The 18027-nt window shown below is 44.6% G+C and overlaps 1 protein-coding gene across 4 annotated transcripts in view; it reads left to right on the plus strand.

Annotated features, from left to right (window-relative positions):
* Positions 1–18027, plus strand: part of PRKCB (protein kinase C beta) — a 235275-nt gene that overhangs the window by 91327 nt on the left and 125921 nt on the right. For 2 of the 4 annotated variants that reach the window (XM_005288918.3, XM_005288917.4), the window contains exon 3: positions 186–268. The exons of the other annotated variants lie outside the window; for them this stretch is intronic. In XM_005288918.3, the coding sequence (XP_005288975.1) occupies positions 186–268 (83 nt within the window). The remainder of the gene's footprint in view (positions 1–185; positions 269–18027) is intronic. 4 annotated transcript variants of the gene reach the window in all.

An 18027-nucleotide genomic window follows, 5' to 3' on the forward strand; every position in this document is an offset into this window, starting at 1 on the left:
AACATTTTTGAAAAACGGCTCTGATAGGAGGCTAATTAGGCATGTCTTACAAAGACCTAGAAAATGAAATGTAATGATCCAACATGTTTCAGTGCACCTGTGGAAAAGCCTCATATCCTGATGTAACTAGTTACAAGCTTTTCATTTACCCTTTGATTGACATTTTCACTGCATTTTCTTTGCAGTTTGCTGCTTCGTTGTACACAAGCGGTGCCATGAATTTGTTACTTTCTCCTGCCCGGGTGCTGATAAAGGTCCTGCTTCTGATGTAAGTAAATTCAGCAGCTGATCTCCTGTTTATGGGTTTGCAATGTGAAGTCATTGGGGCGGGGGAGAGACGCTGGTGAGCCAGATTGGCAGTAAAAATTTCAACCTCTGCTTGAAATGTTAATCCTGGGGGCAGATCTTGAATGCAAATTGCCCCGCAATAAATATTCTGTTTGTCTCTCGTATGTACAACAAAGCTTTTGAGAAGAGATTCCGCTGACTCTTTTGGCTGATGATTGTTTAGCCAGCGAAAATGTTGCCCTTTCACGTGACCCTCGAATTTCAGCACTCTTACAGTCATGTGAACTATTTGTATATTTTTGAGGTTTTATAATAAAGACCTTCGGAGAGGTGGTCACTTGTTGCCGGTTGAGAGAAAACCACCTCAGTGTCACAAAAGAAGTGCTGAGGCTTGAGCAGAGGGTTGGGAACCTGAGCTGTCATCCCATCTGCCTCTGGTACCTTGACTAAGTTACTGCCTCAGTTTCCCCATCTGTAAAATGTTCATATTTAAGATACCTCCTGCACTGGCTAACCTGTAGTTCCAAGGGTTAATTAACCCTTGCCAAACACTTCTAAGTGCTAAAATAGCTCTTCGAATCATGCTATAGAAGACCTCACAGACTGTTCTGTTGTCCCTAGTGATACTTCTTAAACATCTACCCTAGCTGAAATAGCTGATCATTTCATCTTTTGTCACACTGATGAACTGTCAGAGGATGAGTTGTAGTTTTTAAAAATCTGTCTTTAGTGGGTGGCTAATCTACAGGGTTTCCTCTGAGCCCTAAAGAATCTATTGATCCTGACCCCTCTTCATCATCTTGATTATCATGCCGCAATCCAGTCTCTATTAAAAGTGCTAGCCCTATCCACTACTCTAATATTTGATGAGAATTCACCTCTGTTACAATTTAGACTCTCTTGGTCATTAATATACAAAGTCATCCCTGATTATCTTAATGCCATGGGTGTTTACCAGAAAAAAATACATATTTTTTCAAAAATCTCAGTCACAATATTAGCCCTCAGATTTAATTACAATTATGCATATGTTTGTCAAACCCTCTCCTGCCCCCAGAAAAAAAACATTTAAATCAATTTCACACCTCCCTTTTGCTTTGCATGGTCGGCCTTGCACCAATCACTGTAACTTTCCCAGGAAGGAATGACATGAAGTTGAGAAGGCAACAATATCCAGTATAATTACTGACTGAAAAATAATAAAACAATTATAGTGTGAAAATCTGCCACTTTTAAAGACCGCTGTTCTGAGAAACCATAGTGGTGGTTTAATGAATGATTTACATTTTTCTTGGTGAATCCTGATGATTTCAAGTGTGAGGCAACGCCAGGCATGGAGCAGTCATGTAAGATTCCCTGCAATGATTTTGCCAATGCACTTCAGGCCTGGCTGGAAGGTCTAACTTTTTTACCATGGAAACTGATTAATTTCAGCAACTGCTACAAGCAAGGAGATTGAATTGGAGACACTACAATGACGAGAATGCTAGTTAAAAATAGAAACAGAGGGAGGAGGAGGCTAAAGTTTAACCAAATGTGGTGGCTAAATATACATTCTGTTGCCACTACAATCTGAAGTGGGGAATAACTAGATTGCATGCAGAGATTTCTAAAGGGTGCCTATCTGCATCATGTCATGGGGCTCTGGCCCTTCCCGTGAAGGGCTCTGTCGCTGCATCTAGCAGAGGCATGTGCACACATCCCAGAGCACCTTGGCCCCTTTACAAATGGAGCTGTAGTGGCAGGTCACATGCTGACTCCTAGTCCTGTGTCTTGCAGGAAACTGTGTATATAAAGCTCCCCTGCTTCTTAATCATGGGAGAAGACAGGAGAGACCCAGGGTCAGGAAAGGAGGTGGAATGGGGCTAGGGTGACCATATGTCCCGATTTTATAGGGACATCCCGATTTTCGGGGGGCTTTTTCCTATATAGGCTTCTATTACCCCCCCACCCCCATCCCGATTTTTTTTACACTTGCTGTCTGGTCACCCTAAATGGGGCTGTCTACACCAGTCAGGAGCTGGCTGGGAGGAGCCTTGGCTGGGAAGGGCTGAGAAGTGCTGGAGAAAGGGTTAAGAGCCTGATGCTGTCTGGACGTCAGAGGGAGGGTGGCTCTCACATTGGACCCTGCTACACGGTCTATGGATTTGCTCCCCAATATGTGGCTACTCCAGATGTGACTACAAAGGCAAGTTTATCTCTCAGTCCTGCACGTAGCCAGGAGGAAGGGTTCCCTGCGCCTTCTGCAGCCAGCCCAGGGACCGAGGATGTAGGACAACGGGACACAACCCTGTTGTGGAGAGAGCCCCTCTATAGCTGAGTGGAGGATTCTCACGGCCCATTCAGTCCTGAAATTGCCAGTAGGGGACGTGTGAGTTCTGTGGTAGGGGTGTGACAGACAGCTGCCCGCTTGGCTGACACAGGCACCTGAACCAGGGACCGCCAGACCTAGAAGCACGAGCTGCCACAGTTGGAGCTCCGGAGCCAAGGTTCTGTAGCTGGGGACTGTCCTGCATGCACACGCACATCTACATTTAAGAATATTTCTTGATACACAGGCCACTAAACAATTAGTCACTGCCAGCGTGGCCAGTGACTTAGAAGTGAAGGGCCCATCCCATTCCTGGTCCCCTCACACCTTCCCAGCCCTTCGCTTACACTGATGCTAAATAACGTGAGCCTTATTTTTAGCTACAGACTCATTCCCTTTCTGCTAATTCCTCTGCACCGGTCTGGGAGCGTGCCCTGTGCTATGCATTCCCGTGCATATGGGCAGGGTCGTGCCCTTCATCTGCTTTTTTGGCAGGGTCACCCGTTGTTTGGAAATGAGGCTTCTCAGGTGAACTTCCGGGTGACTCCTGAGCGAGTCTCTCAGTTCAGCCTGTATTTCCCTTCTAACTTGCTAACAGGGATCCTCTCTCATGCTCCAGAATGGAGCAGGGGAACTAGCTGAAAGGTTTTTTTTCAGGTACGTCTGTCAGGCTGCATGGACAGAAGAGACTTAAGCTTGATGAGCTTGTTGCCAGCTTGGTGAGAGCTGCTTTTTCTTTGACACAGCAAATGAAAGAAAAATGCCAAGCAGCCGTGTTGTCATAGTCTGCTGGAAGGAGCTGGAGAGTGTTGGGGCTTTGACTGTTGGGTTTGGCAGGAACAGGGTGGACGGTCCCCTTGCTGTGTAGATGTGATCGTACTGCATTCCCCTCTCACACCAATCAGTGCCCGGATATCAAGTTCTTTTTAATATTGCCATGTGAAACTAACCAACAGTCCCTGGCTGGGTTCGACTGAGTGCACTGAGAATGTTTATTTGTTGTGCTAACTCCTCCGCGCTGTCAGTAGCACACTTCAGGGTATTGTGTAACACAGAAGTGTACTTGACCCCGGTCCTTCAGTTTCAAAGAAGGCCCTTGATGGAGTATGTTCGGTTTTGATGACTTGGTTGGTGAATAAGAAGGATGGCGTTGGAGAGGCGAGTGCAGCTTTCACATGTTCAGCAGATCCGGTGTCCTGCCGAAGGGCTGAAGGCTACAAATGGTCGGGTTAGGCTCTTCCTATATCTGGCCCTGGGTTAGCTGGTGTCAGTACCTGCCAGTTACATGCCCCCCACTGAATAATACAGGCCCCATGGCTGTAAGGGCTAAAGGAGGAGCCTGGCAGAACTGAGGTTTTGGGGCCTCCACACAGTGGAGGATTAAGTGTAAATACATTAAAACGTAACTTTTAAAAAATGTTGACATAGCAGTGCTTCTCTGGCCTGTGCTAGTCAGGAAGTCCGACAAGATCACAATGGTCCCCTCTGGCCTTGGAATCTAGGAATCCACAACACAACCTGTCTAATAGCCAACGTGCCTAGGGAAAAACCTCATTGGTCAGACTGTTGCTGTCTTGGTTGGAAGCTTTCTTCTATATGGGAGAAACTCACTAATTACTGCCAATTTGCTAATTACTGAATGTTATGAATTAGTAAGTGGAGGGAGAAGGGAAATACAATAAGCAAACCAGCGCCAAACAGGCTAATGGTTTGCAAAATGCTGTTAATGTAGATAATTAGTCTATGTAGGAAGGCAGAAGAGGCCATTATGATCATCTAGTGTGAACTTCTGCATAACCCAGGCCATAGAATTTCACCCAGTGATTCCTACCACAAGGTCAGCAATTTACAGGCATATCTTTTAGCCGTTCAATCTTCCTAGCATACTGTAGATTTTGTGAAAATACCGGAGTCTTAATATGTGATTTCATTGCAACACCCCGCTATTTAATATGTGGAGGTAGAGAGAGGGGGTGGGTATATATGGACAGGGGTGGCTCTATGTATTTTGCTGCTCCAAGCACGGCAGTCAGGCGGCTTTCGGCGGCGTGCCTGCGGGAGGTCCGGCTGGTAATGTGGATTCAGCGGCATGCCTGCGTGAGGTCCGCCGGTGCCACACCTTCGGTGTACCCACTGCCGAAGCCGCAGGACCGGCGGACCTCCCAGAGGCATGCCACCGAAGGATCCCTGACTGCCGCCCCCACAGCGACCGGCACGCCGCCCCCCACAGCTTGCCACCCCAGGCACGTGCTTGGTGCGCTGGTGTCTGGAGCTGCCCCTGTATGGGGAGGGGGGAGTGTTTCTGTGAATTATAAGGCATGTGGATCAGTTTGTGGACAAAACAATATGAAACTCAATAATGACAAGGGCAAAGTACTTCACTTAGGAAGGAAAAATCAACTACAAAATGGGGAAGAACAGGTCAGGCAGTAGCACTGCTGGGGGAGGGTAAAGTGGATCATAAATCGAATATGAGCCAACAGTGTCAGGCAGTTGCAAAAAAGCTAATGTTATTCTGGGAGGTAATGACAGGAAGGTCCTATATCAGACATAGGAGCTAATTGGCCCACTCTACTCAGAACTGGTGGGGCGTCAGTAGAGCATTGTGTCCAGTTCTGGGTGCTGCGCTTTAGGAAAGATGGGGACAAACTGGGGAGAGTCCAGAGGAAAGCAACAAAAATTCTAAGAGGTTTAGAAAACCTGACCTATGAGGGAAGGTTAAAAAGAATGAGGCACATTCTCTGGAAGCGTTTCCTGAAGTTTAGCTAACATCTTATTTTTATTTAACTTCATCCCCTTCCTTTCAAATCTTCTCCCTCCTTGGTGTTTGCACCATTCAGATCCGTATCTATTAACACAACAATCGGGGAAGGAGGGCCAGAGCAAGCGTGGGGAACTGCGTATGAAGTGTGTTTATAAAATGATATTTGACATTTTTGCCCAGCGTGAAAGTGTCTGCTAATTGAATTCAGTCATCCAAGCAATCGCTCTAACAGTGCTTCTGTGCACACACACCTATTCAGATGCCTTTTAATTTTAGCATTAAGCAATGGGTAGATGAAATTGCAGAGATACCTGCCTGGCTGTTCCCGTGAGCAGTATAGTGTACACTTCTGCAGCCCCTTCTTGTAGCCAGCTTTGCTGCATGGTAATATGAAGGCCTTTACTACTACTTGCTAAAAGCTATGCAATTTCATATCCAATGTAGCTCTAGCCTCAGTGTTAAATCCCTCAGTCTTCTGGTCTCCTCCCACTGGGCAAACGTCGAAGGAAATGGGAAGATACAAGGCCTAACCCTGCTAGTTTTAATCTAACTCCCCAGCAGACCCAACTGAGCATGAGTCCTGTAAACAGAGAGGGTTTTACATATAAATAACCTTTTTTTAATATACCTACAGAGGAATCTTTAAAGGTGCCTTCTGAATTGTGCCCATCTTGTGTGTAGGCTTCTGTGCACAGAACAAGTCTTCACATACACAAAAAGGTACTTGCATTCAAAAATGCACAAGTGTGCGCAGATGCCTGTGCACCCTCGCAGGCAAGTTTTTTCACTTGTAGCATGTTCTGCTGATGTTGACGCTGGAGTCTCCTTTGGAAAACTTGGCGCTTTCTGCTGGCAAACAAAGGTCTGTTAAGTGCTCAGTGTTAATGATTGACTGGTGTACCATCGCCATTGCATTGGTGTACTTGGCATACAGCATTACCTAATGGGATGTACCCTACAAATGTATTCTTTGTATTGCTCTGTTGACTAGTTCCCACAACATGGCATGCATTTTTACTCATCTGAAGTTGTTTGGAGCAGTAATCTAGAAAATGACCATATGCTTTTAAAAGAGTCTGGAAACAAAGGCAAAATACTTGCCTCAAAATAACCTTGGAGGAAAACATTTCAATCTGTGGCTTTTGTTGTTGGGTTTTGATTTTGAAACAAAAAAGGAATTTGAGCTTTCAGCCCCATACTGCAAGCCAACCTGCAGATGCACAAATAAATGGCCACAGAGGATGAGGAGTGTGCTGGGGAACAACAGAAGTACGTTGCACCTCCAAAGTTTGCTCCTTTGGAAACCAGTAAACTGGAACTGCTGACACACAACAGCTGAGTGTTTTTGATCCGTGGAAGAGGCACGGAGGTTGTAGAGCCGTTCCGCTGGGAGACCGAAATAATCAGAGGTAGCCAGGAGGCACAGCTACAGCAGAGATGAAAGTGAAGGATTTGGAAAAGGGCGAACCGCTTCATCTTATTTTTCTTGTATAAGATATTTCCGATGAAGTTTGGCAGTGGGAGAGCACTGAAAGCTTTGGGCCGGAGGTCAGGTGCACCTTGCCCCTTTGTGTGGGCTACTCACATTTCAGGTCAGTTTGGGTGGGTGGGTGGGAGGAGGGATAAAGCAATCAGTGGAGAGCTGCTAGTGCCCTCCTGGCCAGGGCGCTGGGCATAGGCTGGGCCTTGACTGCCTCTCCCCAAACAAAACCCCCTGCGTGCCAGCCAGCTCTGCTGAGCCAGTGTGGAGGGGGAAGGAAGCAGTATCAGGAAAAAGGTTCATGCAGCTTCTCTCTCCACTGGCCCTGCCCTCGGTCCACCCTGGAGCAAAGGGGAAGGAGCAACCTGGTCAATTGAATGACAGCATGGTCTGCTCTGGGCCAGCACAATGGCAGATCTCTCTTTACGGAGCGGCACCTTACTGTAGCAGTAGCCCTTTTGGTTTCATTTTGGGAAGAGTTCTGGAGAACTAGAGAGGAACCAGAGGGCTTGGGTGGAGAGGAGGCGGATATGGTACTGGTCTGGAAGGGAGAGATCTAGACACTACACATGTAGGGAATCTAATCCTTCCCTGGTGTAGGGGCAGACAGGAGAATCTGAGCAGCTAGAGGGTAATGGGGGGGGAAAAGGGTTTTTTTTTTTTTTTAGAGCCACTCCAGGTTCTCCTGCAATTCTCCCCTGTCTCTAACTTCTCTCCCTCCCTCCCCTGCCTTGACTATGTTAGCATCTACTCCAGCCTCTCTCTCACTTCCTCGGGAAGCTCTTCCGGCAATACTGAGTCTGCAGCCGCTCTTGTCAATCATGCTAGGCAGTCACCTTGGCGAGGTGAGGAGGGGACTACATGGCTCCTAAAAGAGCTTTCCTTATGCCTTGCTGTGAAAAGCAGCCGAGCGGCAGATTGCAGACTCCCTGTGGGCTGCCTTTCCCTACGAAGGAGACTAAATTGCTATGTTTCAAGAGCAACTGCTAGATGCCAGGGTGAGTGTGAAAAAAGTTGCCCAAGTCTTCTATTGCCTGCCAGTCGCCCAGGCTGGAACCTCCTCTCAGAATTACCGCCGCAGTTAGTTAAGCGGGCAGGTAGTCCTGGAAAGGCCAACCCAGCTGGCATTAATTCATATTAGTTAATATTTAATAGGTTATTTCTGCAAATAAAGAGCAGATGACAGTTACTTGGGCTCTTCGAAAGGAAGCAACACTTCTCCTTTTGTAGTTGAATTTTGCACTTGGCCCAGTCTTCTAGCAGGCTTTTTTGTCTTGTATGCGCATCCTGACAACTGTCACTTGGCGATGGCTGGGGAATGCGCACGGGTGAACTTTCTGTTCCTCTGGCTGTGGAGAACCAAGCTTCTTACAGCTGTTTCGTTTTTAAGGAGCTTTAAGACACAAGGCTGAGAAATATTTCCGCAGATGGGAATATCCCAGCCCAGACCAGGAATCCGTTGAGGGCACCAGGTTCATTTTGAACCAGTGAAAAGCTAAAGATTTCCTCTTCCCTAAAGATGTTGCTAATACGCCTGTCATCGTTCTAGAGCAACCTACGATTATGTCGAACAATAAGGTCTGGGTTGTAGTGACTCAGTTGTGCATTTTTATGGTAATGCAGCTATCTGGTAACAGGAAGATTTCATTGGCTTTTAATATCTGCGAGAGGAAGGGCAGTCACTTAACTGACTGGGAATGTCAAATGTTGGAGTTGCTTAAACCTGGCAACTGACATGAAAAACTCTTGGGATTATTCTTCATAACCGGCCATATGTCTCTTGCTGAGAAGTAAGAAAGATTCATGGTGCTGCACCACACCAGCTTGCTTTCAGATAACAAGGTTACCACCGAGGTCACTAAACTAAAACAAATGTTCCGGCTAATAGTGATTTGCAGGCCAGCTCAGCGAATGGTATTTAGCACAGTTTGAACATTGATCGCTGAAGTATGTAAGGTGGGTGAGATGTGCACGCATTTCTGTGGTGCTCCTCACCTTGGCCATGGAAATAGGAAGGCGATTGTAGCTGGCTTTGGGTGTGTCTGCTGCTCTGTGTGGAGCTGAAAACCAAGCATAGCTAGAAAGATGAGCCTGTGAAATGTTGCAGCCGTGATATATATATACATACACATAGATGACTGTTGGAATCCACTCAGCTTTTCCAGATGTTTAAATGAGCACAGAACCTGAACAAAACAGATTTTTCAAAAGTGACATTAAAACTCTGAATCCCAGCCCTAAATTTTAAACCTCAACTGTGAAGCAATAAATCTTCATCTTAAATATTTCGCTCTGAAGACAGCTTAAGGAAAGTGCAACATAACCCTTTCTCTGGCAGAGGAGGTATTGTTAGCTTTGACTGACATTTTAGAGAAATTACAGCTCATGGTGTTTGCAGTTGTAATGCGTAACAATATCCGAAGTTAGGACCACTTCAACTGTAAATAAAGACCATGAACGTTGGATAGAAATTCCGACTCTTCACCCCAGGCAATCTTGAAACTAGCTTGTTTTGAAATTAGCGTGTGCCTTGCTTTCATCACTGGGAATGTTTCTGTACTGTTTCTAGTCTGACGGCCCACAGCCAAGTAATCTTACAGAGCAAGTCTGCCTTTGCCCCTTGGTCGCTCTATTTTTTTTTGAGTAGCTTGAGATCTGGGGAAACCTTGGCTCCAATCTGCAAAGCACTTAAGTTTGTTCTTCAAGATAAGCGCACACATGTATGTACATTTAAGTCAGTGGAGCTACTCAAGCACATGCTTAATTTTTAAGCGCGTGAGTAAAGACTTAAATGGAACTACTCAAGCGTGTGCTTACAATTAAGCTCAAGTGCTTTGCAGGGTTTGGGGCCTGTGTGTGTATGCTGCACATAACCATAGGGAGAAGCTGAAAGTTCTTTGCAAAGAATAAAAAAAAAATGGGGGGGGAGAGAAAAATGTCTAGAGGTCTCTTTTCCTGTTTTGTTAATGTCCCTGCTTACGGTGCCATCTGCTCTCTCTGGTCTACTTATGTTTGAACCTCCTTGGGGGAAAAAGTGTGTTTAACCTTGCAGGGCATACTGAATATGAATTTTCTGCATCAATGTCTAGGAGAAAAGGGATCATGATATAGAGATGGCAATGCCTTTAAATAACTATTAGTCACTTCACAGAATAGGGAATGAAGCTCTGGTTGTAGGATCTGGCACTGTAAACATCAGGGCTTCTGCTACATTTATTATGGTGCATGCATCACCCTAAAGTAAGTGTAAGTCTTTCAAAAATGTCTTTGTGCTGTTATGTCATTTTGTGTGTGTGTGTGTGTGTGTGTGTGTGTCCATGGGTTGTGAGATTCAGTCATATGAGCAGCATACAAGCAAAACTAGAGTCCGTTATTAAAACAGTGGCTGAAGACAGCTTCTTTTTTTACAATCCATCGAATTATCTAGTTCAGTCCAAATTTGTGCACCACAGAAAGGATAGAAATCTGCGGTGCTGGTGATGCTGGAGTCAGACAATATGCTCAGCCGGTGTTCAGCTTTGCTATGGTCATAAATGGAAAAATTGTCTTTTTTTTTTTTTTTTTTGCCAACCGCCTGTAACCTCAATGACACCTAGAAGCTACATTAAAGCATGAAGGTTGCAAAGTCAAGTGCTCAACATTTAGGAAATGCCGGAATTGTGGTTGTCCATGTAGACGACTGTACAAGAAGCTCAGTAGGGGCTGGGAGCATGTTCAGTTGATATGTGGAGAGTTTCCATAGGTGAGGGACGTGCTCGCTGCAGATGGAATGTGAGATGTGTGGGAGAAGAACAACCAGCAAAGAGAGCATGAGAGGAAGAAGACCGCAAGAAAGGATGTGGAAGACTGAGGATACAATGGAAAGACTATCAAGAGACGTTTGAAGAACAAAGGACTGGAACTTCAAAACCTACAAACCCATGTGCGCCATAGACCGGAAGGAGCAATGAAGAATTGTGGGCACCTCTGACCACCTCCCCTCCCCATGTAAATGGAAAAGGAGCTGAGATGTGAAGTGAAGTAATGAGCTAAACAAATTGAAGATGTGTATGACCGTGGTTTTCATGATGGCCTGCTGAATAGATAGCCACTGTTATACATGGTCTCATGAAATCCTAGAGAACAGGGAAGCTTTCTTTGCTGGTTGTTCTTCTCCCCTTCTTATCACATGTCCAGCCCACCTTAACTGGGCACCCTCCGGCCTATCACCTAAGAGCCCCAAGTTAGTCTTCCTTCGATGTCTTCCATGCACACTCTGTTTACCCGCTGCTTACCTGCCATTCTCCTCAGTATGTTGTTTTCTACTACCTGTATTATCCTCTTTCATCTCCTTAGGGCCCACTGTTTGGAAGCCATAGAGCAGGCAGGGGCAGACACATGCAGCATAGCCTTTTCCTTCCCATTTTTACCTAATTGCCTGTCCCACAGTACTGGGGGGAGGGATAGTTCAGTGGTTTGAGCATTGGCCTGCTAAACCCAGGGTTGTGAGTTCAATCCTTGAGGGGGCCACTTAGGGATCAGGGGCAAAAATCAGTACTTGGTCCTGCTAGTGAAGGCAGAGAGCTGGACTCGATGACCTTTCAGGGTCCCTTCCAGTTCTAGGAGATAGGATATCTCCATTAATTTTTTTTTAATTTAATTTAATTTAAATTTTTTTTTTTTACTCCTGCCACCTTTTTCACAGCCCCCCATGAACATTGGGTTCTTCTCTTCAGTTCTCCTGATCTCTCTCTCGCTCTCTCTCTCTGTAGCTCATAAAGTTTTTATAAATTATGTATAGATGACATTTGATTCCAATTAAGAGCCATCAAATTTTTGCTACTATGGAGGCACAGGGGTTGCTGGGAAAGGAATGGATATAGTAAAATATGGACTGCCCTTGTAATGCAAAAGCTTTCCTCCCAAATATGTACACAAGAGACGTGCTAGAAAGAGGATAGGGATTTAGAAGTTTGGTTGCCCGTACTGGTGTACTCCGAGAAGGAGGGCTCCCCAGCCAGTGAGCCTGAACCTTTAGGCAGGTTCTTTGAATATTAGTCTGCTCCTGAATAAATAAAGGTAGTGTGTTAACATTTTACTGTAACTTTGCCTCAATTAAGCAAAAGGCTTTAAAATAATGTTGTGTGCCTTTCAGTCACACTAAATTCAATTACAACAAAACCATCTCAAACTCAGATTGGGGTCTAGTGAGCTTTTTCAAAGGAGGTTCTGAGGTTTACACTGATTAAACAGTAAAAGAAGCTATTTTCCTTTTGTGCTATTCAGATGTGGAGGATTTTATTCCATGCTGGGCACAGCACGAAGCTGTATCTGTCGTATCCCCCTGGGATATTGGCTGCCTGAGTACTGTGTGTGTTTGAGATCTAGCATGTCAATAAAATATATTCACTTGCTGGAGGCTCCATGAAGTGGTCTCTGGGACAAGTCTGTGACCATATGTTTGACATCTCGGCACTAAAATATTCTAGTGTTTACTTTTTAAAAGGGCAAGTAATATCCTGTTTGCTGCTATCCCATTGTTCACTCTGCTTGTGTGTTCTCTGTCTTCCCCCACCGTGTGTCTGTCTTGTCTAGTTGGATTGTCAGTTCTCTGGGGCAGCAGTTATTTGCTGCTTTTTGTACAGTGCCTATTCTTGGTTGGTTAATGAGTAGTAAGTGATGGAACAGCAGTTTTGATTGGTGTGCCTATAAATGAAACAAATGTCAAAACACCTCTAAAATGTCACTTGTTGAAGCAGGCTTCCAAGGAGTTAGAACACGGTTAGAAATGATGCAACAGTGATTGAACATGCTAACCACTGCAGTCTTGCCCAGAACATGGTCTGTTCTCTTTCTACACAGCATAGCCTACCTTAAAGGGAATCTTCAACGATGAGAGTAATAGTAAAATGTGTCTATCTTATAGCCAAAGTCCGTATCCTTGCCACTTGGCTTTCCCTTAACTTTCCTTGCTCCATTTGCTGGCTCTTGGAGATATTTCTCAGTTAAGGTGTATTTCTAAATCCTGTCTGATGCCTCCTCTTGCAGGCTTGGGTTAGTCAAACAATCTAGCATTAGGTGTGAGCTGCTATTGTGTCTGAGCACAATAGCCAGGGACGGCTCTATGTATTTTATCGCCCCAAGCATGGCAGTCAGGCAGCGATCGGCGGCATGCCTACAGGGAGGTCTGCTGGTCCTGCGCCTTCGGCGTACCCGCCACCGAATTGCTGCCGAAACCGCGGGACCGGTGGACCTCCCGTAGGCATGCCGCCGAAGGCAGCCTGACTGCCGCCCTCATGCCCCAGGCACGCACTTGTTGCGCTGGTGCCTGGAGCCGCCCCTGACAATAGCAGCATCTCGGGCTCGGTTTCCACCAGTATCCTAATGAAGCATAAGGATGCAGATACTTTGGGCCTTTTAAATGCCACATGCACAGTGGCCTCACAAGTTGGCATTTATATACCTGTGCACATTCCTAGATTGCAGAGCCAGAAGGGACCATTGTGATCATCTAGTGTGACCTCCTGGATAAAACAGGCCAGAGAACTTGCACCCCAAAATTCCTAGAGAATATCTTTTAGAAAAACACGTGATCTTGATTTAAAAATGGTCAGTGATTGAAAATCCACCATGACCCTGGGTAAATTGTTCCTGTGGTGAAATACTCTCTCTGTTCAAAATATGCCTTGTGTCCAGCCTGAATTTATTTAGCTTAAACTTCCGGCAATTGCATCCTGTTAAACCTTTCTCTGGTAGATTAAAGAGCCCATTGTTAACTACTTGTTCCCCATGTAGGTATTTACAGAGTGTGGTCAAGTCGCCCCGGAAACTTTTCTCTAGTAAGCTAAATAGATTGAGTTCCTTGAGTTGATCACTGTAAACCAGGGTTTCTAATCCTTTAATCATTCTTGTGGCTTTTCTCTGAACCCTCTCCAAATTAACAACATCCTTCTTGAACAGAACTGGACACCATATTCCAGCAGTGGCCACACCAGTGCCAAATACAGAGGCAAAATAAACTCTTTACTTTGACTCGAGGTTCCTCTGTTATGTATCCCGGGATCATATTAGGTCTTTTGGCCACAGCATCACATTGGAAGCTCATGTTCAGCTGATTATCCACCATCACCCCCAAATCTTTTTCTGAGTAATTCACTGCAGTACTCATCCTACTGTGGCTGGGAAAATGAAAGTACTCGATATTCTGGAGCAAAACCCAAACCCCTTCTCCCCCCGTCCCTCTCCCCGACAAAAAAAACCCTGCTTGTTGCAACTGAGCTCTTACCTAGGGAATGAACGACATTGACAAGCGGATTAAATTGTTCTTTAAAATGCTGTAACGGAGCTACAAGTTCAGCAAAATTCTTCTTTTGCTTTGCTTAAGGTGCATCAGGGAAAAATAAGTAGGTTAATTCTCCTGGAATTTTCTCTTGCGCATGCCCCCATTTGAATTTAACTGACTTCCCCTTTTCCATCATGTTGGAGCTGCTTATACTTGCCTGAACCTCTTCTCTCTCCTTCCTTACCCTACCTGAGACTTGCAGCCTTCTCCCACTCTCCTCTTGCATGTTGCCCATTGCGAGTTCCTATGCCAAACTCTCTCTCTTTCTCCTCAAATCCTTGCTTAAAGCATGTTTTTTTCTGAAGCTGTTCAATATTAATCCACCAGGGAAGAGTGTGTGAGCATGCCTTTGTTTTTCTATCTATAAGACATGTAGATGCGCATGCACACGTTTCACTGCTAGATTGTTGTATAGTATGTGTGTGTGAGATCCTTATAGTAACTGATCTGCACTGTGATGACCTGTTGATTTTTTTCCCCCCAATCTCTGGTCATTGGTGTAAAGGTTGAACTGTATTATTTACTGTAGGCTACTTGGGGGGGAAGGCATTGCTTTCCTCTGTGTCGTGTACAGTTCTGAGCACAGTGACTAAGAACAAATATCAGAATCCATTAAGATAAAAACAGAACTCAGTTGAGCAAGTAGTCAACAATGTTGGTGTATTTTGTGACCTAAATTCTTATTGCATGTGGTTTTAAATGGTTGGTCACACTGCTTTCAGATTCTGTGTCAAGCTCTGCATTCAGTTTTGGATCTAGTGAAAAATCTTAACCCTAGGAGCACATCTCAGAAATCTGAGGTAGTTTGTTGTTCAGTACAGTTGGGATAAGAACATAAATGCCAGAATGGGAGCATATGTAACCCAAGAGACTGACCAGCACTGGGGGGCTTTAAAAGAAGCTGTCTCTAACAGTACAGGGACATGTGTGTATGGTGTCATGTTGCTTAGAGCATATAGGTGACAACCATGGGTCGCAGTGATAATGGTAATGGTGCCATATTGAAGCTGTGAGGTTTTGTCTCTTTCCTGGTGTACGTTATATGGGGTTTGGTAAAAGAAGTGGAACATGTCCTCATCTTTAGGGTCCCAGTAAACAAGATCTCTGTTACAGGTTTCGTCTATCCCCCAGCTGTGTGGTGTCCCCATGTGGTGCTACACATGATGCCCTTTCAAACTGGTTCTGCTGGAACCACATCTTTCTTAAGGGCTCTCAAGAAGTTGGTTCCAGATCTCTGTGTCAGAGAGACACTCTGTTTATCATGAGTCCTTTCTTTAGAAGAAGAAGGCCCTTGTTTTAACACAAAAAGTGATGTTGCCTTTCCACTTACGCTAGGAAAGCTTTTAGACATGAATTTTTGCTTCCCTCCCACCCCCTAACTTCAGTGGCTCTGAGGAATAACTGTTCTGAACTCCCTGACCCTTTTGAATGGAAGAGGTGGCCTTTTTTTTGGTTTGGAGGAAGGTAGAAGCCTGCAGTATGGTTACTCTAGGGTTACTTTACTATGATGCAGATCTTATACTTTGTCTGTTCTTTTTAATGCATCCACAAAATGCTCCCATCAGCAGTTCATTCACACTGTTATCAGAACTGGACATAGAGATTTTGTTATAATGGAGGGGTCAGTATTTTCCAGTCCAATGTCAGTCAGATTCTTAAAAGGCTTTGCTCTGGTTCTATCCCTATGTCATGGATCCCCTTCACCCCGGGACTTAAATCTGGGGCTAACTAGGTTGGTGCGTCTGCCCTTTGAACCTGCTGCCCTCTGCTGCGTCTCTCAGTAGCATTTTCTGGTAGTTTGCCTCTGGGAAAAGGATGGTGGAGTTGTGTGCATTTGTTGCTGACCCTCCTGATAGTTTTTTATAAGGACAGGTCCGCATCTGAAATTCCTGATGAAAGTACCATTGGCGTTCCACCTCAACAAAGCCATGTGGTGATAACACTCTTTCTGTTTCTCTAGTATCTCTGGAGGATGTTAAACAGAAGCTACTAAAATTAGACATTTTAAAATCAGCAGGTAGAAATAACTTGAATCCAAAAGCTTTAAAAGAGCTCTCTGGACCATTAATGATGATTTTCAATAAGTCTTGGAGCATTGGGCAAGTTCCAGAAGACTGGACCTTGGGCCAACGTTTAAAAAGGGTAAACAGGATGACCTGGGTAATTATAGGCCTGTCAGCCTGATATTGATCCTGGGCGAGAGAATGGACCAGATGATATGGGGCTTGATTAATAAACCATTAAAAAGGATAATGTAATTAATGCAAATAGACATGGGTTTATGGAAAATTGATCCTGTCAAACTACTGATATATTTGTTTTGGATACAATTACAAGTTTGGTTAATAAAGGTAATAGTGTTAACGTAAGATACTTAGATTTCTGTGAGGCTTTTGGCTTGGTACCACACAACATTTTGATTAAATAAACTAGACCAATATCAAATAAACATGGCACGCATGCATTAAATAGTGGTTAACTGATGGGTCTTGAAATATAATTGTAAACAGATAACTTTCATCAAGAGGATGTTTCCAGTGAGGTCCCACAGGGATTGGTTCTTGGCCCTATGCCATTTAACATTTGGTATCAGTGATCTGGAAAAACACATGAAATCATCATCGATGAAGTTTGCAGATGACCCAAAAATTGGGGGAGTGGTAAATAATCACGGGGTCTGGTTGCTGATACAGAGAGATCTGGATCGCTTAGTAAACTGGGTGCAAGCAAACAATATGCATTTTAATACGGCTAACTGTAGATGTATATGTCTAGGAACAAAGAACGTTGGCCATATTTACCGGCTGAGGGACTCTAGCCTGGGAAGCAGGGACTCTGAAAAAGATTTGGTGGTGGTGGTGGATAATCAGCTGAACATGAGCTCCCAGTGTGACGCTGTGGCCAAAAGCGCGAATGTGCTCCTTGGCTGCATAAATAGGGGAACCTGGAGAAGAAGCAGAGAGGTCACTGATATGACTGCTGCTGGAATACGATGTCCAGTTCTGGTGCCCACAATTCAAGAAGGATGTTGATAAATTGAAGAGCCATAAGAATGATTGAAGAATTAGAAAAATGCCTTATAGTGTTGGAATTATTAATATTAGAAGTTATCAATATTAATGTCAGAGACCACCAGACACTAATTTAACCATAAATTCCCTTATTAAATCCAAAGGCGGAATAGTATTTATACAATTGCTCTAAACATGCCTAAAAAGCCTAAATAGTAAGCCTTTTACTACAGCCAAACAGTAACACAACATTTATGAGCATTTAATCAAGATATTTACAAACAGGCCAGACCTAGGGAGAACCATCTCATGGGCATGCTCCAGATCAGGTAGGGTCTGACAAAGAACCCTCAAATTCATGACTCTTTTTATACCCTTCAACAAACAAATGGTGTCATGGCCAATGACACTTAAGCTAACAACTAATTTGAGACAGTTCCCCCTAATTTTCAATTTTAATTCAGATAAAATTCAGATAGCTGCTTTAACTACCTGAAAGGGGGTTCCAAAGAGGATGGCGCTAGACTGTTCTCAGTGGTAGCAGATGACAGAATAAGGAGTAATGGTCTCAAGTTGCAGTGGGGGAGGTTTAGGTTGGATATTAGGAAAAATTTAGGTGGTGAAGCACTGGAATGGGTTACCTATAGAGGTGGTGGAATCTCCTTCCTTAGAGGTTTTTAAGGCCTGGCTTGACGAAGCCCTGGCTGGGATGATTTAGTTGGGAATTGGCCCTGCTTTGAGCAGGGGCTTGGACTAGATGACCTCCTGAGATCCCTTCCAACCCTGATATTCTATGATTCTATGAAAACAACAAGGAGTCTGGTGGCACCTTAAAGACTAACAGATTTATTT

Source organism: Chrysemys picta, chromosome 10 (assembly GCF_011386835.1).
Source record: "Chrysemys picta bellii isolate R12L10 chromosome 10, ASM1138683v2, whole genome shotgun sequence".
Taxonomy (NCBI): domain Eukaryota; kingdom Metazoa; phylum Chordata; order Testudines; family Emydidae; genus Chrysemys; species Chrysemys picta.